The 27,541-nt window shown below is 41.6% G+C and overlaps 2 protein-coding genes and 1 non-coding gene across 8 annotated transcripts in view; 2 read left to right on the forward strand and 1 right to left on the reverse strand.

Annotated features, from left to right (window-relative positions):
* The first annotated feature begins 148 nt into the window (after positions 1-148).
* PEBP1 (phosphatidylethanolamine binding protein 1) lies at positions 149-4,728 on the forward strand. The gene is made up of 4 exons (XM_043440169.1): positions 149-437; positions 1,611-1,720; positions 2,111-2,211; positions 3,817-4,728. Exons 1-4 carry the CDS (start codon positions 303-305, stop codon positions 4,032-4,034), a joined length of 564 nt encoding a protein of 187 aa, XP_043296104.1. The 5' UTR covers positions 149-302; the 3' UTR covers positions 4,035-4,728.
* A 5,497-nt stretch (positions 4,729-10,225) lies between these two features.
* On the forward strand, positions 10,226-10,332 carry LOC122424821. Its single transcript, XR_006264565.1, has one exon. It is a non-coding gene; the product is annotated as a U6 spliceosomal RNA (small nuclear RNA).
* Positions 10,333-13,718: 3,386 nt separating this feature from the next.
* The window catches only part of TAOK3 (TAO kinase 3), a 188,589-nt gene continuing 174,766 nt past the window's right edge, over positions 13,719-27,541 (reverse strand). For all 6 annotated transcript variants that reach the window (XM_043440185.1, XM_043440195.1, XM_043440204.1 and 3 more), the window contains 4 exons: positions 25,889-26,128; positions 24,308-24,520; positions 16,093-16,275; positions 13,719-15,084 (listed from right to left, as the gene is read on the reverse strand). In XM_043440185.1, coding sequence (XP_043296120.1) covers positions 14,923-15,084; positions 16,093-16,275; positions 24,308-24,520; positions 25,889-26,128 — 798 coding nt within the window. In that variant the 3' untranslated portion in view covers positions 13,719-14,922. The remainder of the gene's footprint in view (positions 15,085-16,092; positions 16,276-24,307; positions 24,521-25,888; positions 26,129-27,541) is intronic.

Genomic DNA, 27,541 nt, shown 5'->3' on the forward strand with positions numbered 1-27,541 from the left:
CTCCAGCAACGAGTAGCAAGAGCTCCCTCTGCAAAAAGAAAGGCCAAGCCTGGTGCATTGACCCGGGAGTGCCCGACGACCCGCGCTACCGGGCTCGGCCAATCAGAGAGAAGAGTGGGGCCACTCCCCGCCGGTGACTGGAGGAGCGGGATGGGGCGGGGCGGTGGCTCAGGCGCACGTACTCCTCGGCAGTGTGGCTTGAACCACCTCCGTGCAGTGTGCCGACTGCTTTGAGTCCGTGCTCCTACCCTGCGCGAGTCCACAAGCCGCTTTCTCTGCTGTCTGACCCGCTCGGCTCCACGATGCCGGTGGACCTCGGCAAGTGGTCCGGGCCTTTGAGCCTGCAGGAAGTGGATGAGCGGCCGCAGCACCCGCTGCAGGTCAAATACGGCGGGGCGGAGGTCGACGAACTGGGGAAAGTGCTGACACCCACTCAGGTACCGAGGGTGGAAGGGGTGCAGCTGCTGGAGGCTGGGAGGCTCTCAGGTCGACGGGTTGGCGGCCCAGTGGAAGTGAGGAGGACGTTCCGGCCTCTAGTGCGCCGGATCCACCAAAGGAAGGGAGTCGCGGTGCCCAAGCCGCAGGCCTGCCGACCGCTCCCTCCCCCTAACCAGCGCCGGGAACCTGGCACGTGGCGGGCGGGGCTCGCGCTGGGGAAGACATTGATACATTCTCTTGGGATTTCGAGGAGCAGGCAGGGGAGGAGGCCTCGAAATGGCCCAGATCGCTAGACAGGGGCGGGGAGGAGGCCTTCCCCCGGAGGTAGTGGGCGGTGGCCCCTCACGCCCCCAGAGCGTCCCCTCTCGGCCCGGAATTTTAGGCCTCAGTATGGGGAGTAAAAGCCCCACCCGAGGGCATATGACGCATTATGTAACCAGTGAGCAGCAGGGCCCTGTGATTCCTCCTTTGTTTTTAACGGTCTGGAGCTGGAAGCCACCCGAATGTAGGTGCGTTCTGCAGGTGGAAGACTCGAGGGTAACGGCCTTGTTTTTACCGTTTGGCCTTTGACCCCCGCCCGACTTGGCTAAGGCCTAACCAGATTCTGGCTGCTGCAGGTGAGGAACTAGGTGCCTGGACACCGTGGCCAGTAGTTGGTCCTGACGCTTCGGGGCAGCAGTGCGAATAGACAGTGCTCAGACGGTTTATTAATTTAGACGTTTACAGAGTTTATTGTTTTGGGTGTGTAAAGTGCCCGTCTGGCAGCCTCTCTTTGCCAAACTCACTGTCCACGTCTGTCCATCTTGGTTTCCTCTGCCCTTTTAAATATCCACTTAATTCAGATTTCACTTTAGCAGGCCCCAGATAATGTGGTCTCCAGTCTAGAGATTGTGTTATTCCAAATAATGTAAGGTTGTAGTCAGCAGCCGTTGAAATCTTGACCCACCTCTTTCTGTTAATAACATGCTAGGATACTAGCCCCATAGTGTTGTTGGGACTGAAATAAATAACGTATATTAAACATCAGTTCCGGGTTCTTAGTAGAGTCAGTACAGTTGAGCTTTTATTAATAATTTCTGTGCTTGACCTTTGAGGAATCCAAGGTCAAAGAAAGAGTGCTGGTTTCTTCAGCATTTCTGACTTTTAAGCTCCAAATCTGTTCGTTCCTACAGGTTAAGAACCGGCCCACCAGCATTACATGGGATGGCCTTGATCCAGGTAAATTGTACACCTTGGTCTTGACAGATCCGGATGCTCCCAGCAGGAAGGACCCCAAATACAGGCAAGTTGGAGAAAGATGGGGAGTAGCGGGTCATCCATTGTGACCCAGTGCTTCTTGTATTGTGTAAGTCCCTTGCTGGACATGCTATGTGGGAAGAAATAGACTTCATTTGGGGTGTTCACTTCCATGCTTAAACCTGAGCGTGCTTTTTGCTCCCTAGAGCAAGATTCTAGAATAGCCGAGAGCTGGATCTGCCCAGGCCTGTTTTTGTACAGCCCCATGAGCTGAGAATGACTTTAACATTTTTAAAAGAGCAATAATACTTTGTGACATGAGGACATTACATGAAATTCAGACTTTGGTGTCCCTAATTAAAGTTCTGTTGGCTGACTGCCTGTGAGTGTGTACTGACTTCCTGTGATGCTGATGGTCCTCTCTTCCTCCACGTAGGGAATGGCACCATTTCCTGGTGGTCAACATGAAGGGCAACGACATCGGCAGTGGCACGGTTCTCTCTGATTATGTGGGCTCTGGGCCTCCCAAGGGCACAGGTCAGTAAAGGTTGCATTTGGAAGGAGATGTGGGAGGGGAGCCTGGGTGCATATTAGCATCGATATAAAGTGCTACAAAATCTTAGTCTAGCTTTTAGAGTCTTATATTTATGAGAGCCCTTACCCTAGTGAAGATTTTAGGCAACTCAGTTCCCCTCTGAAGCAGCTATCTGTCAGGGACACTCAGACCCATTGTAGTGTCAGGTGGCCAGAACCATGGGTACTGGTTAGATGCACGTTTGTTTAGAGAATCATGTATTGGACCTTGCCGAGTTGGACCAGTGCTGCCTAGGCTAATGGTGGGAGATGCGCTGTTACCATGTCGTGCTTGACAGGCGTTTCCATTTCCTGGAACAAGGAACTGGAATGGGGCAGAACACTTGATCTTGTACACACTGTTCAGGCATAAGTTACTCTGAAGAGGTACAAGAAGGTCCCTGACGAGGGACCTGGTGTTTTATCTGTAGGCCCAGAAGCTCAAAGCCCTCTCATGCATTCATAAGAGGGACCTCTCTCCCAAGCATCTCTTTAAGTTCTCTAGAGCCAGTTATAAAATCAGGCAGTTTAATTATGGAAAGTATACCTATGAGAATAAAGCAGTTCTCTCAAGTAGCAGCTGTGTTCTCATTAACAAAAAGAGCTTCAGTGACTCACTTCTTTTTCCTTTTCACATTTGTTTAGTAAGGTATAATTTACATATAATAAAACACACAGATTGGAAGGGTTTAATCAGTGAATATTGACCAGTGCATACATCCATGTTAGCACCATGGGAAATAAGATGTAGGATGCTTCTGTCACCCCCAGGTTCTTAAGGGACCTTTTAAGTTAAATTTCCCCAGAGCTAATCATTTTCTGGCTCTTCTCTCTATGGATTACTCTTGCTGTTCTTATATTCTTATAAGTGGTGTCATGCAGTGTGCATTTGTGACTGGTTTTCTGGACTTAAGGTGGTGTCTGTGAGACTCATCCATGTTATTGTGAGATCGGTAGCTCCTTCCTTTTCATTGCCAAGTAGTATTCCCTTGTGCAAATATACCACAGTTTGTGTAGCCATTCCCTGGACATTTGGCTTGTACTTCTAGTGTTTGGATATTATGAATAAATTTGCTGTTTCCATTCTTGTCCTTTTATGGGCATGTTTCCATTTTCCTTGGGTAAATACTTAGGAGTAGAATTGTTGAGTCATAGAATCCAAAATGCTTGAAAACTTCTATACTTTAATCAGCAGTATTTCAGCAGTATACTGAAGGAAAGTTTCAGTAGCTCCATATAAGAGCCATGCCATATGTATTGATAGAACCATTCCAAGATTCATCCATGTGGTAGCATGGGACAGGATTTCCTGCCTTTTTTTTTTTAATGGCTGAATAATATTCCACTGTACATATATACTGTATTTTGTTTATCTTTTCATTTGTCAGTGGACATTTGGAGTGCTTTCACCTCCAGGCTGTTGTGAATAAAGTTACAGTGAACTTAGCCCCCTCTCATAAATGGGGTGGTCTGGGTCCTGCCAAGTTGGTGCATTCTCAGAAAATGGGTGACATCTCCATGTCAGACCCTTAGCTATATGTATGTCTTCCCTCCTGCCTTTCCCTCCAGGCCTGCACCGCTACGTCTGGCTGGTTTACGAGCAGAAAGGACCACTGAAGTGTGATGAGCCCATTCTCAGCAACCGATCTGGAGACCACCGTGGCAAATTCAAGGTGGCCTCTTTCCGCAAAAAGTATGAGCTTGGGACACCAGTGGCCGGCACATGTTACCAGGCTGAATGGGATGATTATGTGCCCAAGCTCTATGAGCAGCTGTCTGGGAAGTAGAGGAGATGGACACTGTCCCAGAGTTCCCAAACAGTGTTTCAGTTTAGTGATGCATGTAGATTTCCCCCCATCTCTCTGCCCAAGCCCTGAGTGGTCAGATTTACATTTAGGGTGACTTTTCTTTCCTTCTGCCTGTATTGTATAATTTTAGGGGGTTTATGTTTTGATCAAATTTGAACTCCGTTTTGGTGGGGGATTCTTTAAGAAGAAAACAAATTCTGGTAAAAAGACCAGGTCTGCAGTATTAGAACAGAGCTTCAAAGAATCTTTAAGGGAGGTTGAAAACAAAAAAGAGATTGATTGCCTCCGCCTTTGTGAACCTGAGCACAGAATTGTGTGTGAAGGCACCTACTGGCATGTGTTTTCACGGCTCTGTCTCACCAAAACAACCAGGGGCCGGCATGTCCACTAACCCCCAGCATCTCAGACTGGTTACTGCTTGTCTGTCCCGCTGTGGCTCCTTTAAAGAGCAGTACTGAAAAAAACTCCACAGAAGAAGTTGCTTTTCTGTTAAAGCCTGGCCATCTAGATGAGCAGCAGGGCTGGGTAAGAGGTTATCAGAAATCCTAAAGTCTGTGCTTATTAAATTGATCACTCTTTGGTTTAAAAAAGAAAGCCAGTCTGGAGTTGAATGTTGTGTTAATTTTGCTGTTTGCTTATATTTGAATAAAAATAAAAACACTGTGTAATTGAACCCAGCCTCCAGATACTTTGCCTTTTTCGGTGTGGGGTTTCATAAATAATGAGACAGCAAGAGACAATCTCTAGGGAATTCCCTGGCAGTCCAGTGGTTAAGACTCCATACTGCCACTGCAGGGAGCCTGGGTTTGATGATCCCTGATAGGGGGAAGATCCTGCAAATCATGTGGTGCAGGCCAAAAAGAAAAAAACCCCGACCATCTATTAAGTGAGTCGCCCCTTTCCCTGATCAGCAGTGACGATTGGGACTTGATTTAGGAACTATACAGGGGATTTGTACTTATATATGTGCCATTACACTATAGCAGGAGCAACTATTAAAACTGGAGGTCTTAAAAACCACAGAACCTTAGGCCAGGTCTTACTACCTGTGAAGCACCTTTGTATTTTGTAAATGGTCCTTTCCAACCCGAGAGTGAAGCTGGTTGAGAACTTTCCCTCTTAGTGTAGCTCAGTATAGAAACCACAACAATGACTAAGAAGTTAGTCCACGCTGCTCATTGTTCCGACCGTGATCCATATAGATCAGTACCAGAAGGGGGGGGGGAGGGGAGACGGAGGGAGGCCTGCTTCACTGACCTGCTCTGTGGTGGAGAGGCATCCTGGCCAGACCTGGCAGGTGTTAGCAGGGCTGAGCCTTTCCTCACCTTTGGCTGCAGTACTTCCTCTGAAAAAACTGTTGGGAAATGTTGCCTCGTGTAATCTCTGGGGGCGAGTAAGGGAAAAAGTAATTTTTTTTAACTTCAGGGTTTTAAAATTCAATTTTTAAACAATATTTTGTAAAAAGCTATAAAGGGAATGACTACCCCATTGCCCTTAAAAATAAATGTAAGGGACTTCCCTGGTTGTCCAGTGCCCGAGACTGGGCTTCCAGTGCAGGGGGCCTGGGTTCAATCCATGGCGGAGAAACTAGGTCCCTCACGCCACAATTGAAAGATCCCACATGCTACAACTAAGACCCGACCAAATACATACATACATATTTTTTCTTAGATGTGAGAAGTAAGACATGCACTTGGTAAGACATGGCAAATGGTAAAGAAAATGCCTAGCCTCCTCCATGGCAGGTAGCAGTTACTTGTTTTCTTTCAGAAGCAAATGTAAATATTCATATCAGCATATATCCGCATATATATCATTTAAAAATGAGTCTTCTATACACTGGTATACATTGTTCTGTACTGTTCCCCCTAGCTAATGTACCTTCATGTCATATGTCTTAAGGTAAGAGGTCACCACAATTCATATCATTATTTTGAACAAATTATCTACTTTATAGATGTTCCATAATTAACCAGTCTAGTGCCTTCTGAGGTTAGATTATTTCTGGTTATTTGCTGTTTTTAAAGAGTGCTTCAGCAAACTTTTCTATATGTATAAAATGCTTTTGTGAGTAATTTAGTGGGGTAAATCCTTAGCATTTTCAGTTCTGATACTGATAAACCACACTCCAAAAAGATCACTCTGATTATATTCATGTCAGTGGTATATGAAAGCACCTGTTTTTCCATCTGCTTACCAGTTTTCTCAAACTTTACCTGTTTGAACAGTTTGATATTTATGTATATTTAAAATCATTTATTCTTTTTCTCTAAACTCCTGTTTTGAGAGTTTTTTTAAATCTGCTAACCCACAGTACTCTTTTGATTCTAGATACAGAATCTAAAGAGTAATGAGGAAAAAAAAAAGAGTAATGAGGAATTATAGTAATCTGTTTCCTTGTTAAAACAGGTACAGACTCATAAGTGATTCAGAAAAAGGTAAGCAGCCCAACCAAAATTATGAAGTTATTATAATTATGCAAAAGAAGTTCACATAAAAAAGAAAACACATGAAAGCATGTATTAATAACCTTAGAAGCAAGGGGATACCCTATTTCACCTATTGAATTGGAAGAAGTGAATTTGCCCTCAGGCACCCAGCTAGGAAGTGGGGGATTCTGGTTCTGAATACAGCTCTGGCCTCAGAACCAGCTTATCACCACTTCACCCACTTGCACACAAATTCCTTTTGAGGTTTAGCATCCTCATGTGAAAAAATGGGTGGGAGGCAATCATTAATCTGCCTTATTTACCTCAAAGGGTTTTGGAGAACCAAAAAATGATCTTCTGTTGAGATTAAATGGATTAATACAGATTAATAAACTTGACCTGACTGACATACAGGGATCATGTCCACAAATGGCTCCCTCTCCTAAAGGCTACACAAAAGTGTGTCTATAGGTTTTAGAACAGAGAGACACAGGAGTCTGTTCTGTAACATGGTGCAGCTTTAGCAGCCCTGCAGAGCCCAGTATTTCTAATAAGTCTGAACCCTTGGGAGCTGCTCATCATGCTGACTTAATTATAGAAAACATGGCAATTACTGACTCTAAGACCATATCTAGTCCAAGCTCACAAAAATTTTGTTTTCTTCTAGAAATTTTATAGTTTGATTCTTTACTTGAATCTATCATCCATTTTGAATTAATTTTTGTGGATAGTGAAATAAGGATTGGTGTTCAATGTTTCCCATGTGGATGTCCAGTTGATCCAATACTGCTGAAAAGATTTTCCTCTTATTAAGTTGTACCTTTATAAAAATATATATAAATTGACCATATGTATTAATCTATTCTGAATTGTCTGCATGGTCCCATTGTTCTGTGTCTATCTTTTTGCCCATATTAAAGTGTCTTGATTACTTTAGCTTTATAGCAATTCTTGATACCAATAGAGTAAGTCATCCAATTTTCATCTTTTAAAAATTTGCTGTGATTATTCTGTTGTTTGTATTAACACATACATTTTAGGATCTGTTTGTCAGTCCCTATAAAAAACTTTGCTGGAATTTTTATTGGGATTGCATTGAAACTACAGATGGATTTAGGGAGAATATATATCTTAATACTATTGAGTCTTCCTACCCACGTGCAGAGGATGAGATGGTTGGATAGCATCACTGACTCAATGCGCTTGAGTTTGAGCAAACTCTGGGAGATTGTGAAGGATAGGGAAGCCTGGCATGCTGCAGTCCAGGGGATTACAGAGTCAGACATGAATTAGAGACTGAACAACAACAATTATTGATATGGTGGGATTTAAGTCTATCATTTTATGTTTTCTGTTTGTCCTTCTTTTTCTTTATATCTCTGTTCTCCCCTTACTGCCTTCTTTTGGATTATTTGAATTTTTAAATTTTTAATATTAGTTGAATATCTTAATTCATCCCTTGGATTTTTATACTTTTTTGGGATTTTGTTTTTGGTTAAGTTACTCTAGGAGTTAAAATATACATAACTTTTTTTTTTTTTTTAACTTTTTGGTCGTGCCATTCAGGATGTGGGATCTTAGTTCCCCAACCAGGGATCAAACCCATGTTCCCTGCAGTGGAAGCTCAGAGTCTTAACCATTCATTGGACTGCCAGGGAAGTCTTACACATAACTAATTTTTCATAGTCTGCTTAAAATAAGAATTGTACCACTTCATGTAAAATCTAGAAGCATGGCAACCATATGGGTCCAATAACCCCCAACCTAATTTACGGTTCTCATATGGATTGCATTTATATACAGTGAAACCCTCCCCAGGCAATGTTATATTTATTGTTTATAAATATATATATATATGTATATATATATATATGTTTTAAAGACTTACAGGGAAAAACCTTTTCTATATTTATCTAGATATTTACCATTTCTTGCTCTTCTTTTCTTCCTAGAGATCCAGTTCTCCTTCATGTTATCATTTCCCTTCAGTATGAGGAGCTTCCTTTAGTGTTTATTGTAGACTGAGTCTGGTATTGGTTTTAGTTTGCCTTCATTCCTCTGTCTAGGTTGCTTCTCCACAATCTGCCTGCCTTTATTTCTCAGTATCCTCAGATAGTTGTTTTTGCACTTCTGTTTTTTAGCTGTAGGAAAAGCACACAACTATGCCAAACTAGAACGACAGAAAAATGTTTTATGTTTCATCATTTCTATGGCAAATATATTACTAAATTAAAACCAGAGGTATATGTAATTCTTACATGTGCATGTTTTCAGCTACCCAGGAATACTTTTTTTAGTAGATATTTAATCAACTAATTACAGTTGGTGGTAAGTTCAATAAATAAATTTTTACTCAGTTAATTAGACATCAGTGGTAAGTATTCTCTGATATTCCCTATGACTGTAATTTTTCCTTTAAACTCCTGGTTGCACCTGTCCTTGTCCACTATTGATTTAAATTACTCCATGCTTATTTACTTTTCAGTGGAGATTTAAACCATGAGCAGACCCCATCCATCATACTTATTGCCACATCCCCAGGCACACAGTAGATGCTCAATAAATATTTCTCGAATGAATGAGCTGAATGTATGCTGATCCTGGCACTTCTGACCCCCCTTACGCTTTCCTTTATCTATAGCACTTATTTCTATTTAAGATCATTTAAAATTGTAATTCTTATGTGTCATCATTTTCCTCCTACCTCTAATGTAAGCCTCATGTGGGTGAGGATCTTTAAGGTTAAGATACACTGACAGAGCTTAAGCATCTGGCATTGCACCTGACATACAAGGTACTCAGTAAATATTCAATGAGTAGTTGCAAACCAAAGGGAAGCAGCTCTTATAATATTTATGACAAACCTATAATAATTAACTCAGGGGAGTTTAGTATATGCTGGAATAATACCAGACACTGGCTCTCTGCTCCCATCCCCAGTACTTTTATACCTCTTCTAACTACTAGTCTGGTCCCTGTCTATTCTTACTGCCTAAGGTGCTAGAAGGAGTTGGAAGACAGTCTGTACCAGGTGTTAGGATCATAAGCCCACATTCCTTCTGATAACTCCACCTTGGGGCATATCATTGATAATGTGGAGAGGGAATTTTTATAAAAGCTCAACACCTATAATCTCACAGACAAGGCCTTTACATAAGCTAGCTAGCTGGTTTTCACTACAGACAGAAATGGATGAAATAAACTACAGGAAGTTTAAGGTCCTTTTGCATGGCAGTGTGACTATACTCAGGAGTGTGGGTTCAGAAATCAGTCAGGTCTCAATTCAGACTCTATTGCCTCCATTTGCCCTGGTCTGAGCTTACTTTCTCATCTACAAAATGTTTATAGAGTTCTATCACATGGTAAGCATAATGCAGTACAGCCTTTTCCAGTATTACTTTCTGATGTGCTTAATATGGGAATTTTAAAGACCTAAGCTGCTTAGGAAACTAGATGTTAATTATTAAAGGATGGACTTCCCTGGTGGCCCATTGGTTAAGAATCTGCCTGACAATGCAACGGATAAGGGTTTGATCCCTGGTGAGCAACTAAGCCCCTGAGTCACAACTACTGAGCCAGCACACCTTAGAGCCCATGCTCCACAATAAGAAAAGCCACCCCAGCAAGAAGCCCGTGTACCGAAATCAAGAGTAGCCCTTGCTTGCTGAAACTAGAGAAAGCCCACGTGCGGCAACAAAGACCCAGCACAGCCAAAAATAAATTGATTAAGTCTTCATGCTAGTGCTCGCTTCGGCAGCACATATACTAAAATTGGAACGATACAGAGAAGATTAGCATGGCCCCTGCGCAAGGATGACACGCAAATTCGTGAAGCGTTCCATATTTTTCAAACACATGAAAATATGCTCAACATCACTCATTATTAGAGAAATGCAAATCAAAACCACAATGAGGTACCATTACACACCAGTCAGGATGGCTGCTATCCAAAAGTCTACAAGCAATAAATGCTGGAGAGGGTGTGGAGAAAAGGGAACCCTCTTACACTGTTGGTGGGAATGCAAACTAGTACAGCCACTATGGAAAACAATGTGGAGATTCCTTAAAAAACTGGAAATAGAACTGCCATATGACCCAGCAATCCCACTTCTGGGCATACACACTGAGGAAACCAGATCTGAAAGAGACACGTGCACCCCAATGTTCATCGCAGCACTGTTTATAATAGCCAGGACATGGAAGCAACCTAGATGCCCATCAGCAGACGAATGGATAAGGAAGCTGTGGTACATATACACCATGGAATATTACTCAGCCGTCAAAAAGAATTCATTTGAACCAGTCCTAATGAGATGGATGAAACTGGAGCCCCTTATACAGAGTGAAGTAAGCCAGAAAGATAAAGAACATTACAGCATACTAACACATATATATGGAATTTAGAAAGATGGTAACGATAACCCTATATGCAAAACAGAAAAAGAGACACAGAAATACAGAACAGACTTTTGAACTCTGTGGGAGAAGGTGAGGGTGGGATGTTTCAAAAGAACAGCATGTATACTATCTATGGTGAAACAGATCACCAGCCCAGGTGGGATGCATGAGACAAGTGCTCGGGCCTGGTGCACTAGGAAGACCCAGAGGAATCGAGTGGAGAGGGAGGTGGGAGGGGGGATCGGGATGGGGAATAAGTGTAAATCTATGGCTGATTCATATCAATGTATGACAAAACCCCACTGAAATGTTGTGAAGTAATTAGCCTCCAACTAATAAAAAAATTAAAAAAAAAAAAAAAAAAAGTCTTCACGCTAGAGATCAGTTCTCAATGACCAGGACTCAGAACCCTAAGAATATGAAATCTTACTGAGACTGTCTTGACCCCAAAAAACCATACCCTAGAAGTTATATATTAATATTTTACTCCTTCATTGTCACGTGCATAAAATTATTCTAATAAAAGCTATGAGGGGAGGAGGTATCTACTATTACAGTGGGATCATTTCAAATATTTGGTTATAAAGTCTTCTTCATAGCCTGCTTCTAAGGTGCCTCACTTCTCTCAGAGACAGGGATCAAGACCAACCCCAAGAAAAAGAAATGCAAAAAAGAAAAATGGCTGTCTGAGGAGGCCTTACAAACATCTGTAGAAAGAAGAGAAGTGAAAAGCAAAGGAGAAAAGGAAAGATATATCCATTTGAGTGTAGAGTTCCAAAGAATACCAAGGAGAGATAAGAAAACCTTCCTCAGTGATCCGTGCAAAGAAATAGAGAAAAACGATAGAATGGGAAAGACTAGAGATCTCTTCAACAAAATCAGAGATACCAAGGGGACATTTCTTGCAAAGATGGGCACAATAAAGGACAAAATGGTATGTACTTAACAGAAGCAGAAGATGTTAAGAAGAGGTGGCAAGAATACACAGAAGAACTGTACAAAAAAGATCTTCATGACCCAGATAATCACGATGGTGTGATCACTCACCTAGAGCCAGACATCCTGGAATGTGAAGTCAAGTGTGCCTTAGGAAGCATCACTACAAAGCTAGTAGAGGTGATGGAATTCCAGTTGAGCTATTTTAAATCCTAAAAGATGATGCTGTGAAAGTGCTGCACTCAATGTGGCAGCAAATTTGGAAAACTCAATAGTGGCCACAGGACTGGAAAAGGTGTTTTCATTCTAATACCAAAGAAAGGCAATGCCAAAGATTGCTCAAACTCCCGCACAATTGCACTCATCTCACACGCTAATAAAGTAATGCTCAAAATTCTACAAGCCAGGCTTCAATAATATGTGAACTGTGAACTTCCAGATGTTCAAGCTGGTTTTTGAAAAGGCAGAGGAACCAGAGATCAAATTGCCAACATCTGTTGGATCATCAAAAAAGCAATCAAAAATCTGCTGGATCATTGAAAAAGCAAGAGAGTTCCAGAAAAACATCTATTTCTGCTTTATTGACTATGCCAAAGCCTTTGACTGTGTGGATCACAACAAACTGTGGAAAATTCTTCAAGAGATGGGAATACCAGACCACCTGACCTGCCTCTTGAGAAATCTATATGCAGGTCAGGAAGCAACAGTTACAACTGGACATGGAACAGACTGGTTCCAAATATGGAAAGGAGTACGTCAAGGCTGTCTATTGTCACCCTGCTTATTTAACTTATATGCAGAGTACATCATGAGAAATGCTGGGCTGGAAGAAGCACAAGCTGGAATCAAGATTGCCGGTAGAAATGTCAATAACCTCAGATATGCAGATGACACCACCCTTATGGCAGAAAGCGAAGAAGAACTAAAGAGCCTCTTGATGAAAGTGAAAGAGGAGAGTGAAAAAGTTGGCCTAAAGCTCAACATTCAGAAATCTAAGATCATGGCATCTGGTCCCATCACTTCATAACAAATAGATGGGGAAACAGTAGAAACAGTGGCAGACTTTATTTTTTTGGACTCCAAAATCACTGCAGATGGTAATTGCATCTGTGAAATTAAGACACTCCTTGGAAGAAAAGCTATGACCTAGACAGCGTATTAAAAAGCAGAGACATTACTTTGTCAACAAAGGTCTGTCTAGTCAAGGCAATGGTTTTTTCAGTGGTCATGTATGGATGTGAGTTGGACTGTGAAGAAAGCTGAGCGCCGAAGAATTGATGCTTTTGAACTGTGGTGTTGGAGAATACTCTTGAGAGTCCCTTGGACTGCAAGGAGATCCAACCAGTCCATCCTAAAGAAATGAGTCCTGAATATTCACTGGAAGGACTGATGCTGAAGCTGAAACTCCAATACTTTGGCCACCTGATGTGAAGAACTGACTCATTTGAAAAGACCCTGATGCTGGGAAAGACTGAAGGTGAGAGGAGAAGGGGATGACAAGAGAATGAGATGCTTGGAGGGCATCACTGACTCAATGGATATGAGTTTGAACAAGCTCCAGGAGTTGGTGATGGACAGGGAAGCCTGGTGTGCTGCAGTCCATGGGGTCACATGACTGAGCGACTGAACTGAACTGAAATTTTCTCAGCAATACATGCTCCTACGATTGGCACAGTGTGTGTGTGTGTGTGTGTGTGCACGCGCGCGCGCGCAAGTGTGCAGACAGTGCGACACCATCTTCAGCTCTGTAGAGGAACTTGAAGACACAGCTTTACCTGAAAATCTTGAATGGCTCTTCCTGAGGGGACATGGAGAACAGTTTCTGGAGGGCAGCTCTCCTGCGTTAGGAACTGACGAACCTAGAAAGGAAACTTCCTGCTACAAGAACACAGCAAGGCAATGTGATGAACACTTTTATTTACAAATATAATTAAAAGCTCTGACAGTATCATGCTCTTCCTTGGAACCTGAAAAATGTTTGTTTTTTTTTTTAAAGTGCATGCAAAAGAAGTAAAGCCTTTTTTTTTTCCATCATTTTTTATTGTAAGAAAATACACAGTTTGAAAGTGTGAATAATGCAATATTTATGACCAAGATATGGGATTTAGGGAGGGGCAGGGAAATAAAGAAAAAAGATCAAGATGATCTGATTGAGAGACAGTGCTGAACTCCAAATACTGAATTGGAAAAGGAGGGAGGTGGGGAGGACTAGGAGGAGGAAGTAAAAAAATTTGATCAGAGAAACAGTTAAAATACAATATGAAAATAAGTAATACCTCTCCTTAAATTCCTTCTATACACAAAATACACGATTTGCCAAAGCCCAATTTGTGCTACTGGGATTCTGTGAGCTCCTTAAGTGTATTCACATCCTCTGCAACAGCAGAAAATGATTATGATACAATCAGAATATGCTGAAGACAAGTTAAACTCTTGCCAGCAGGTTCTTAAAAATCACAAGATCTCTTCACCCCACCCACCCACCCCATTCCCCAAAAAAGTAATAATATGTCACCACTGATATGTACATCACAATTAGTTTCTGTAAAATGTATCAAATTTTCAATCTTTAATAAAACTTTGTTTTTTTTTTTTTAATTCCTGATGAATAAATACCAAAAAATAAAATAAAATAAAATAATGCAGCAGCTAGTTAAGGTGTAAGGCTGCGGATATTGTGTCTCTCTCCCCCTTGGCATTTATTATTATTATTATTTTTTGCTTTACTTTCACAGATTGGTGGTAATGAGTGATTGCTTAAAGCAATATACATCCACTTTTTTTGTTGTTGGTGGTGTATTGGTTTTGTTAAAACTGTCTCCAAAGTTTTCACTGAAACATTTTGAATCACATCAATACTGTGACGTGTACTATGAATAGAAGAGACGGCCACGTTCTGGCCAGCACTGAAAGTTGACACGGGGGGAGGAAGGGGGCCCCTGATGGAGTAAGAATAAACAGGCACTAGTCCGACACGATGTCAGTAAGAGTAAGAGAGAGAGAGAGAGTGAGAGCAACGCCCGTTAAAATGGGGAATGTGGTTTTGTAGGGTCTGAATTTTTTTCTGTTTTCTTTTTTTTTGTAAATGGCAAAAAAATTTAATCTCATCTATAGTCCTCCTTAGGAAAATCTAATGTAACCAAATTCCCAAATCCCATTCTGAGGCTCTCCATGTCAAAAGTTTCAATCTCTCGCTCTTGCCTTTCCAATAGGTACTTTATTCTCTCGCTGCGTTCCTTCTGAAGGGCAGCCAGCTCTTCTTCAATCTGAAATAAGCACAATGAGCAGTTCTTAATGGAAAGGAGCTCCCAATAGGCATACATTTACACACAGATGCACACAGATGACACACAAACACATGGGAACCAAGAGTTAAACTAGTCTGGGGCAGGCTGGGAGGGTCCTGTGATAGATGCTGTGTGTCTCATCCGTCATATTTAAAAGTTGCTCACAAGAATAAAAATGTTTGGGGCCACCTGGGGCTGGCACTGCCCTGCTAGCAAGTCAAGCAGCTGGGCTGATCTAGGTCAGTGTCCTGTCTCAGCAGGAGATGGTTCAGGAGAAGCTAAAAGACAATTAGATTATGTAGCTTTCCCAGAGAGAGTCAAAAGCCCCCTGGGTTAGTAGCAATTTAGTTCTAGATCAGGAACTGGGAAAATAGTCTTTCTCGTTGACCTCTGGGAACTACCAGAAGAAAGCCCAAATAACTGGTTAAGCAAATACACACTTAATGGCTTTGAGATGCTTTATGGCATCTTTTCTACTTCATATTCCTTGTAACATCTAAAAACAATAAATATTTTAAAATCTGATAACATTAAGTATAGCAATATCAGTCTCTCTTCATTTTGATTTTTTTAACAAAAAAATGCTGGTGATGTCTTTTGGTTTAGAAATAGCTGAGAACAAAAACCAGATCTGCATTTGGCTTCCTCAGGCCATTCAGCGGCCATGCTATCAACTTATAGTACCTTTCATATGTCAAATCAGCTACCTAGTTACCTGTGTCAGCCCTCAGACTATGAAGGTGGAGGGTTTCTGAGCAGAGTAATAGAAAGAACTCAGGCTGTGGGATCAGATCTACACAAGTAACCTAAGCCTTTCGAGCCTCAGCATTCTGCATATGGAATGGGGACTGTGCCTACCTCTCAGGCACTAGGAGGGTCAACGCAGGTGCGAAGGGAACAGCACCTCGTTAACCCCCGGTTACACAAACAAGGGTCACGCCCAACCTCCACCCAGTGGTACAAGACCCCTTGGCAACACGCTCATACCTTCTGTTCAAGATGTGCTCTGCGCAGAGACACCCTCTGCTCTAGCTTCTGGAGCTCACGTTCATGTTGTGCCTCTGTTTGCATCTTGATTTTGCTCTGGTAGGCATTGAGCAGCTCCATTTCCTGCTGGAGCTGTAGCCTCAAGGCCTGGCATTCTGCTTCTTGAGCCTCATCTAGCCGTAACTGCAGGCACAGAAGACACATACTGTGATTGGCTCCTAGCTTACAGTGCATGGTGACTACGGGAGGATGCTTCCTTGTCTGGACTGAATTGGGCCCCTCAGGAAATCAGATGCCCTGGCTACATTCAGAGTTACAAATCAAAGATAGCACATTCTGCCTGATGGGCTACAAGCTCTAAAAACACTTCCCTTTTTAAAAAAACATTCTTAAGGAAGCAAAAACACTCTTTTCTTAAGGAAATCTGGCTTTCTTAAAACTACACTAGCAGGAGCCAGGAAAGCTCCGCACTCCAGAGATTAAGCCTGTGGGCTTTCAGAGGCAGACTCCTGAGCTAGAATTCCAGCCTCATTATTCACTGAGGTGTGTCACCTTAGTCAGTTACTTAACCTCTCCAAGTCTCTCTCTCTCTCTCTTTTTTTCATCTCAAGCAAGTAACAGTAATAGTTCTTGCTTTCTAAGATTTGTATGAAGATTAAATGAAAAAATTCATATAAAATTCTAGGCATAGTTCTTGATGTCTACCAAAGGGTCAGTGAACAGCAGCTGTGATCATTATTTTGACTGACCATTTCCATATTTAGATATCTTTAAGCCCCAAACCATCATACATTTAGATATCCTTAGCTCTAAGAAGAAGAAGAAAAAAAAAAAAGTCCAATCTCCATAACATTTGAGGAATATACCACAGTACCATTATGTTCCTAGCAAGTAAATTTGGTCCCTATAATGCTGGCTATACTTTATCCTGCTGGCCAGCCATCGAAAACTCAAGTGGTTCAAAATCTCTTTCCCATAGAAGGTAGCCTGGATAATCTTAAGGGGCATATTCCAGTTTGAAGTAGTGAAATCTAGATAAAATTTCCCTTGCTCCCTGCAGCACCCGTGCTTTGTATTATTTATTCACCAGGATACTGATCCTGTGTGGGGAATGGGCCAAGGCAACCAGCAGAAACGCCAACCTTTCAATAAGTACAGTCGAAAATTTAGGGCCATTAGCAGGACTGTGTTTAGGGATGATGGCCCTCCTGCCCCACCAGGTTTAGTTTGGTCTAGATTTAGCAGGCCCTCAGTTCAGCTGCAAACTATAAGATTAGAACTCTTGAATTAAGACAGTTCTGTCTACCCTGAGTATATTGGCATGTTTCCATACAGACCGCTTTGCCAAGATATTTACTTTCTACCTTAAACTGCTTTCCCTATTCTGTACAATTTATGACAAGTAACAGCATTTCTTAATCTCTTGACTGAGTTATGGCTTTTTGAAATGTTATTAGAATAGTTTTATAAAGCTATTTTTATAGTGTCTTCTTTTGTACTTTTGAAGAAATGTACTCTATCAAAGGAACACAAAATAAATAATGGAGTTATATTTCCAAAGTACTTTCTAATAATTAATCCTAACCAGTTTTCACTCAAATCCACCCACTAGAGAGGATGCTACTCTTCTCATTCTCCCAGTGACAAATGAAGGGAGAAGAGATACTAGACACAAAGAATGGTCACTCTGTAGCAGCAACAGCTCAGGTAAAGCCCAAAGGGTTTACTGGCTCCAGTGAGGTTGTTCTTGATTCCCTCTTGATATGAGAGGTTTCTTACCAATAAAGGGAATGAAGTCTATTATTTTCTACCTGGTTTGGTTAATTGTCATGAGTACTGGCCAGAGGCTCATTCTCTGGACAATTCAGACCACTGAATTACCTTTGTCTTCTTTTATTTCTGGCATTCCATTATTAATGTCAGTAACTATGTTACTCTTAACCAGCTCTGACTCTAAAAAACTGTCAGTCTAGAAAGCAGAGGATATTACAGTATTTGATATTCATCAACTCAAAGTTGCACATACCAAATCCATTAGGAAGTGTTATAAAAGTTTAGGTAAATATCCGGTCTGTTCCCTCTACTGGGTTAAATTCAAGAAAGGGATGTGATAGAAGCAGCATAATACAGTAGTGGCCAGGCTTACAGGGTCCCCCAAAATGGGTTCAAAATGCAGTTCCACCACTAATTAGCTACTTACCATTAAATGACCCACTAAGTCAAGAGTGGGTACACTATGGCCCAAAGGGCAAATTTGGCTTGCTGCCTATTTCTGTAAATGAAGTTTTCCTGGAACAGACACACTCATTCATGGATGGACTATCTATGACTGCTTTTGTATGACAATGGCAGAGTTGAGTAGTTGTGACACAGACTCTGTGGTCCACAAAAGCCTAAAACATTTGCCATCTGCCCCTTTACAGAAAAAGTTTGTTAATCCTTACCCTAAGCAAGTAACTTAACTTCAATAAACCTCAGTTTCCTCACAAGTAAATCAGGGTTTAAAAAAAGTAACTACTTCAAAGGTTAGAGGGGATTCACAAAAATGATATAACACAAAATACTTACAACAGTGCCTGGCACATGGTAAGTGAGTAGTAAAGGAAGCTGTAATTATCATCTGTACTTTTATCTCCTCCCTGCCACAGAAGGAAGGGTTATTTCTCTTCTTTTATTCAAGGGCAATCATGAACCTATATTCCTGACCCTGTTCTCTCTCATCTTATGTAACAAACATCCATTGAGCACTTGTTGGATGCTAGGCATTGTAGCAGATGCTGAGAATTACAAATAGGAACCAAACCCAATCTTTATTGGAATGCCACCAATCTTTATGTCCCAACTGCTAATTCTCTCCTTCTTACCTTTAACTCCTGTATGCACTCCTCATCCTGATCTTACATCTCATCTCTGACCATCCTGAAGGGGCCCTTATCTTACCTGTCCTCCCAGGAACATGTGATACTATGGGCTGCCCCTTCCTTCCTGGACTCTCTCCTGGCTTCTGAGACACCACACCCTCTTGGTTCTTCCTTCCTTCCTTTCCTTTTCCAGTTATTCTCTAACTCACTGGGTCATTAAATGTGGGTGCTCCTTAGGAGTTTGTCAGTCTTCTTCCTCTAACCTCCCTTCCTGAGGAGTCTCATCTATTTCAAAGGTTTCAATTACCATCTTTCTGCAAATGATTCCCACAACCACACCTCTATTTCAGACTTCGTTTCTGAGATTCAGGCTAGCTTATCCACTCTATACGAGATATCTTCATCTGGATGGTTCCCAGGCCTTCAAGCTCAACATGACTAATATATGTATATATACTTACATACATACATACATATATGTGTGTTTGTGTATTTTTCTGGTTGCACTGTGCAGCATGCAGGATCTTAGTTCCCTGACCAGGGATGGAACCCTCGCCCTCTGCAGTAGAAGTGCAGAGTCTTAACCACTGGACTGCCAGGGAAGTCCCTCAACACGACTATTACGTTGGTGCAAAAGTAACTGTGGTTTTGCATTGCATTTGATATTGAAATATGTTCTTAAATAAATGTGGTTATGTTATACATTTTAATTCACATTTCTTGATTTATGATTTTTGCTAGTGAATTATTACTTACTATTTATTTTATATGTACTTTGGAATATGGAAATGATGTTAGACAAAAAGCAAATTCAAGTGATTTTCTTATTTGAGTGTAAAATGGGTCATAAAACAGTGGAGACAACTCACAACATCAACAACATATTTGGCCCAGGAATTGCTAATGAACGTACAGTGCAGTGGTCACTCAAGTTTTGCAAAGGAAACAAGAGCCTTAAAGATGAGAAGCACAGAGGCCAGCCATCAGAAGTTGACAATGACCAACTGACAGGATCATCAAAGCTGATCTTACAACCACACGAGAAGTTGCCCAAGAACTCAATGTTGACTGTTCTATGGTCGTTCAGCATTTAAAGCAAATTGGAAAGGTGAAAAAACTTGGTAAGTGAGTGCCTCGTGAGCTGACCAAAAATAAAAATCATTGTTTTGAAGTGACATCTTCTCTTATTCTGTGCAAGTGATGACAATTTCTTGGTTGAATTGAGATGTGCAATGAAAAGTGGATTTTATATGACAACCAGTGATGACCAGGTCAGTGGATGGACTGAGAAGCCAAAGCACCTCTCAAAGCCAAACTTGTACCAAAAAAGGTCAAAGTCAGTGTTTGGTGGTCTGCTGTCACTTGATCCACTACAGCTTTCTGAATCTTGGTGAAATCATTACATCTGAAAAGTATGCTCAGCAAATTGATGATAGGCACCAAAAACTGCAACTCCTGCAGCCAGCATCGGTCAACAGAAAGGGTCCAATTCTTCTCCACAACAACGCTCAAGTGCATGTCACACAGCCAATGCTTCAGAAGTTCAATGAACTGGACTATGAAGTTTTGCTTCATCTGCCATATTCACCTGACCTCTCGTCAGCCAACTTCCACTTCTTCAAGCATCTAGACAACTTTTTGTAGGAAAAATGCTTCCACAACCAGCAGGAGCCAGAAAATGCTTTCCAAAAGTTTGTTGAATTCTGAAGCACAGAATTTTAAGCTATAGGAATAAACAAACTTATTTCTTATTGGTAAAAATGTGTTGATTATAATGGTTCCTATTTTGATTAATAAAGATGTGTTTGAGCCTAGTCATAATGATTTAAAATTTAGGGTCTGAAATTGTAATTACTTTTGCACCAACCTAATACTACTAACTAATCATTGTTTCCTTCCCACTTTCCCAATTTCCAATTCCTTTTTTGATGATATAGATAAATGGTATCATCATCTACCATTTTATGCAAACCAGAGACTGGGTGTCATTCTTAATATCTCACTCTCCACATTCAATCTGTTACTAAATGCTTCTAGTTCCACCTCCTGCCTAGCTCTCAAACTGAGTCACTTTCTGCTTCATCCTGTTTCCTCTCTAGTCTGGCCACCATTCCTTCACACCCAGTTAAAGGCAGCAACTTTATACACGCTTTCCTTATACCTGCACTTGCTATCTCCCAAGCCATTCTCCACATTTCACCAGTTATCATTTAAAAATTTAAATCTGACATCAGTCTCCTCCTTATTGCTCTTTAGTGGCTTCCCAATGCTTTTATGATAAGATCAAAATTCTTAAGAAAGCTTACTAGCCTATACATGATCTAGTCTTATTCTCGTGTTAGTTGCCTCCTAGTTCTCCATATTCCAAATACAATGGACTTTGAGTCTTTTAAAAGTGATACTGTCTTTCCCATCTTTACAAATGTATAATAGTTTTGCCTAGAATGTGCTCTCTATCCGCTGGCTTAAATAATCACTTTGTCTGAGAGGCCTTTCCTGACTCTCCAGACTAGCTTCGCTCTGTGGGCACACTGCACTTGTTCTGCTGTTACATGTAGATTTTCCCAACATCCGTTTCCTTCACTCTTTCATAAATTCCATGAGGACATTATCAACCTCTGTTTTCTTCATCCCATTATTACTGGATGTCAGGGGCACAGCAGAGGCATTCAATAAATACTTATTAGATGGATGGATGAATGAATCACACTGGTTTCTATTCTCAACTTGGAGAAGGCAAAGGCACCCCACTCCAGTACTCTTGCCTGGAAAATCCCATGGACAGACGAGCTTGGTAGGCTGCAGTCCATGGGATTGCGAAGAGTCGGACACAACTGAGCGACTTCACTTTCACTTTTCACTTTCATGCACTGGAGAAGGAAATGGCGACCCACTCCAGTGTTCTTGCCTGGAGAATCCCAGGGACGGCGGAGCGTGGTGGGCTGCTGTCTATGGGGTCGCACAGAGTCGGACACGACTGAAGCAACTTAGCAGCAGCAGCAGCTATCCTCAACTAAGAACATGTTTAAGCCTTTCCAATTAGTAGAAGTCCCCCTCTAACTGTTTCTTCCTTTAGCTAGAGCTCTATTTCGCCTTTCCTTCACTGACAAGAATCTGGGAAAAGCAGTCTCACAGTTTTTATCTCATTCTATAATCCCTTTTTTCCATTTCCAGCACTCCACTGTCTGTGACAAGCAATGGACAAAGCCACTGCTGGGTCCACCTGGTCTCTCTGAAACATCTGAATTCATCAACTAGAAACCTTTGCTCTGGCTTCTGTGACACTCTTTTTGGTTCCCCTTCCACAATGCTGGTTATTCATCTTCTTTGGTCTAACTTCTACTTTGCCCTCAAATGTTGGTGCCCACTACTCTGTTCTGAGTCCTCTTCCTCTTTAAACACGATCTCCTATCCCATGGAGGTCTCAGGTATTCCCAACAGCTACAACTGCCCCCATATAATAATGACTAACTTTTTTTAGCTGTGTCTCATGGCATCAGCGATCTTAGTTCCCCAATCAGGAACTGAACCTGTGCCCCCTGCATTAGAAGCACAGTCTAATCCACTGGATGGCCAAGGAAGTCTTTTAAATTTAAAAATTTTTAAATTAAGAATTATTTTTGGCCATGCTACATGGCATGTGGCATCTTAGTTCCTCGCCTAGGGATCAAACTATACCAGGGATCAAACCCGAGCCCCCTGCATTTGAAATGCAGAATCTTAACCTCTGGACCACCGGGGAAGTCAACAATGACTAACTTTTTGATGTTAATTCTGACACCCTTTTGAACTGAAGATTACCATCTCTGTACCTTTCCACCTAGATACCCACAGAGCTCAGTTAACAGGCCAAGTATCTTCAAGGCACCCAAACTCATTCCTCCTTCTGATTTTCTATCTTGGTAAAATGATGACCCGTTCCACTGTTATCAAACCTACCTCTCAAATTGGTCCCTAAGTTCTCTCTATTCTACCTCCTAAATATTCCTCAAATCCTCCTCTCCCTCCTCATTACCTCCATTACCATGTTCTTAGTTCAGGGCTTCATTTTTTCCCCCTGGACTATTACAATAGCTTTCTAATAGGTCTCGTTACCTGCATTTGCCGCATTTACGGCCAGTATCTTTCTACAGCCCACATCGGATCCTGTCACTTTCCTTCTTTAGATAGGTTTCAGCAGCTCTCTCTCTCTTTCTCTTTTGACCACACCGCACGCATGTAGGATCTTGGTCCCCTAACCATGCCCCCTACAGTGGAAGTGCAGTCTTAACCACTGGACCACTGTGCAAGTCCTTTTAGCAGCTCTTCATTGTTGATAGAACAACGTCCACATTCCCAGCTTTTGAGGCTCTGACCCCTGATTATCCACCAGCTGGCCGTCATCCTCCTACCACCAACTACTCATAGTTTCTCAAATGCACCATCCTCTTTCAGGCCCTGGAATCTTTACATATACTGTATTGTCTGCCAGGAGTAATTTTTCCATTTCTGCTCTTTTGACCAACTATTACTCTTTTAAGAGTCATCTGCTTGTGAAACCTTCATTGAATTACTGGGCAAATTCCCATCCCTGGCTCACCAAGACCTAAGTTATGACTTCACCATTTTGGGCTCCCACAATCCTCCTCCTTGAACTTTTGGGCTCATGCCATAGTTCTTTCACTCCCCAAATGCATACTTTCTATCTTTGAGCCTCTGTCTATGTAGGCCCTTTTCCACATAACCTGTTTGCATCAATAAATTCCTTCATGCTTCTTAGCTCCTGCTGAGAAGCTTTTCCTAGACCAGATTCATTGTTCCTACTTACCCTCCCATAGATCCTGGCACCTCCCAGTTCAAAGCACTTTTATGTTTTATTTTCATTGCTTAATTATCTGACCTTCTTACTTGACTGATAAATGTGTGAGGACAGGGACCGCTGTCATCTCTCTAGTTCATCACTCTTATCTCTGAGCCCAGCAGAGTGCTGAGCATAGGTGCTTAGTAAGATTTTACCAAATGAATGTGTCTGTGTGTCTCATTCATTTGTGCCTGAAATTAGCTGTGAAATCTTTGGCAAATGAAATTATGATATTACATGCGGTATCTATCACACTGTACCCTCAAAGAACCTATGTGCCACAGGTCTCATTTAGTGCATTATTCCTTGAATTCCATCTCTTAAAACACACTCCAGCAAGTATCCGCACTGGCTTGGCTTTATTCAGTGTCGTCATTTCCTTCAGTTCTTTGGGTGGAAAAACACCAATATCCTAAATGTGCACAAGAATCATCCTGGGACCAAAAGGCTGGATCTTGAATTTTCTTGATTCCCAAAGCTCTTGAAGCCGTGGCACTGAACCTAAACCACTTACCGCTTGAGAGGCCATCATTTCATTTATACTCTGTTCATACTGCTCTGCCAAAATGGCAAGTTTTCTTGTCTGCTCATCTTTCAGTGTCTTTAAGATTGTTTTGTGCTCATTCTTTGGAGTAACTTCCAACTGGTGATTCTTGAGTGCTTTATACTGTTTGGTCTGTACTTTGCAAGTGTCCTGAAACTGTTTTTTAATTTGCATTTCCATGGCCTGTATAGAAAAAGTGACAAAAGGAAAATAAAGGCACATCAGTAAACACAGAAAGTCTTCCATTCTCATGATACAGTATAGGTTCTGGGACCAACTGTCTTTTGGTGCAGTGACCGATACTACTAGTCAATGATAATGAAAATAATACATAAGTCACAGACAGGAGTTACCTCTACCAATACTTTTGGTTTTATTGTCTGAATACAAGTTGTTTTGAATTTACAAATAGATTTAAAAAATGAATTTTTACAAAATCACAACTCAAAGAAGATCGTGGAATACTGTGAAGCTTAGTTTGTTAAAAGCTTGTTCATTATTTCAGTGGTTTCCTTATCAAAATTTTCAGTGTCTTCTACTGCTTGTTGCCCCACCTCTTTTTAACTGTTTCCCCCATTTCCAAGTAAGAAAGGGGACGGCAACATAGAGGCCATCGCTCACTGCTCTGTGTCTCCTGGACAAATCAATAAAGGACAGCACTGGGTTACACTTCACATTACAACCCAGTCCCACTGCTTGCATGTAGCAACATCAAATATGCATTTTGGCAAAGATAAGGTGGGGTTTTTTATTGTAAGTCCAAAAGACATTCCATCATGTTGCTTGATAGTCACATGTACACTTCATGAACATGTGGAGGAATTTGGAAGACAAGGATCACTAATTAGACAGGTTGGCATCTGGCTAGAGAGGATCATGGCCAGTGTGGTTGAGGTTGACCTTGTATCTTTGAAAATACTGACAATGTCTTCCTTGACATATACCAATGGCTTAGTCCACATAGCTTGTTAATTAGCAGTCGGCTAAAATTCTCTGGAGGTAGTGAGGGCTAAAGGAGCTCCATATTTCTAGTGTAGGTAAAACAAATGCTTGGTATGTCACTGCTGATTCCCATGCCTGGGACAGATGTCACTAATACATTATACTCTTTGTTACTAAGTGTGCATATGGCTTTAGAGTCTTTCTCAATAGAGTAGCACTCAAGGTAGCTAACGCCAATAATCTGACTGGCATGACTGATAAAATTTATCTGCTATATTTCTGTCAGGTAACTTTCTCATTTCCTGGGATAAGAACCATGGACTGCTGTTATTTTATGTTATAATTTTAAAGAGGGAATGTCATGACAGGGGTCAAAGAGGTTGTATATAATGGATACAAAGAAAAAATGGAGATATCACATGGCTCAGAAACATCTCTTTAGGAGTCTGTTATACCCAGACTCCTGTGCTTCTGATTCAGTAGCTGAGGGGCCCTGAAAAGTGCAATTTTATGGAGTTGCCCAGGTGACTCTGTCAGTCATCCACGTGTAGGAACCATTGATACAGCCTAGCTGTGTTTTGGAACACAAACCAGGGAATTTCCTCTCACCTTTAAGTTTTTTGGCTGTTGCCGAAGTTCCATGACATGCTTTCTGTGCAGTTCCCTTTCTCGCCTCTTATTGTACTCCAGCTGGTTTTCCAGTTCAGTCTGGTGCTGTAGCCGGATCAGATCCATGCGGAGTTTCTGTAACGTGTGCAGCTGCCTGTACTCAAGCTCTCGGGTGGACTCGTCGTGCCGGATCAGCATGGCATGCTCCATCTCCTTCTGTGTCCTCTTTTTATTTAGTTCCTGCATTTAGCAACAAAAAGTACACGGAGAGAGATGAATGGAGATGAACTGGAGGAAAGGCACCACTCAGCAAGGGATGGCAAGCAATAGCACTATTAACTGTCTCTTAATTGCCCGTTAGTGTTTGGCACATGACTTAACAAGACTAGATGAACAATCCCTGGAGACTGAGATTCTATCTGTGGTTCGACCATTTACAACTTGGGCATCTTCAGAGCCACCACAACTACTCTGTCTGTACAATGGGATCAATTCTGCCTGACTCCTCCTTACCTTACAGAGCTGCGGAGAGCCTTAATTAGGTGATGTGTTATGCATGGGTCTAAATAAATGTTTCTTTAGTTAGGCTGGCTGGCTGGCTGCCCATTAAAAGCATGTGAGGAAGCTTTTAAACCAAAAGATGCCTGAGTCTCATAATCTGAAATTCTGAAAACCGAGTGGAGTGTGACCCTGACATCAATAGTTTTAAGAGTTCTCTGCTACTACTGTTTAGTTGCTAAGTTGTGTCCAACACTTTGTGACCCCACGGACTGTAGCCTGCCAGGGTCCTCTGTCCATAGAATTTCATAGGCAAGAATACTGAAGTGAGTTGCTATTTCCTTCTCCAGGGGATCTTTCTGACTCAAGGTCTGAACCCACGTCTGCTTGGCAGGTGGATTCTTTACCACTGAGTCTACATCTAGGTAGATCTAATATGCAGTTAGAGTTGAGAATCGCTCTATTAAACTCATCGTATCTGCAATGTTCCTAGATTTTGGGGAAATACCCTGCTTTTGCACGTATCAAAAGTAGGCCAATTACCTATTTTTCAAAATCTCAGAGGTCAGCGCTCACTGGGAAAAAGCAGATGAGATCTCTCCCCATTCATCTTTTCCATTACAGTCTGTTTGGTCATTTCTAGAGCTAATCATTCTGCTCCTCCCAGTTTTACTCACGTCTTTCTCTTTTGTTGAAGGGGGAAAGAAAGGAAACTAGAATTAAAAAAAAAAAAGGAGGAGGAAGTTGGGTGAAACTTTTTTATTCACCAATTCAAGAATATTTCCTGAATGGCAGTGTATCAAAGCTGTGAACCATGTTCTTTGGGTACATAAAAATATTTACTAAGCCTTGACTTGGTGGCCAACTTGCTAACACCCTGACAGGGAAATGTAACAGACACTTATGAAAGTATATGCTCAGCTCACAGCACACTGAATCAGTCTATCTTCTCTCCTGGGAATTTGGATTCAGGGACAGTTAATCTCTGTGTGTGTGGTTAGAATAGAGGGGAATATTAAAAACTACATATGTGGTAGCCACCTGCTGCTATAAGGGCTAAGGATTAGATAAAGCTGAGCTTCAGAGCAAGAAGAATGATAAAGAGAGAAGAAAGAAAGGCAGAAAATATACTGATACCCAAGTTTCTGACTGGTT

The sequence above is a fragment of the Cervus canadensis genome, chromosome 1 (assembly GCF_019320065.1).
Source record: "Cervus canadensis isolate Bull #8, Minnesota chromosome 1, ASM1932006v1, whole genome shotgun sequence".
Taxonomy (NCBI): Eukaryota; Metazoa; Chordata; class Mammalia; order Artiodactyla; family Cervidae; genus Cervus; species Cervus canadensis.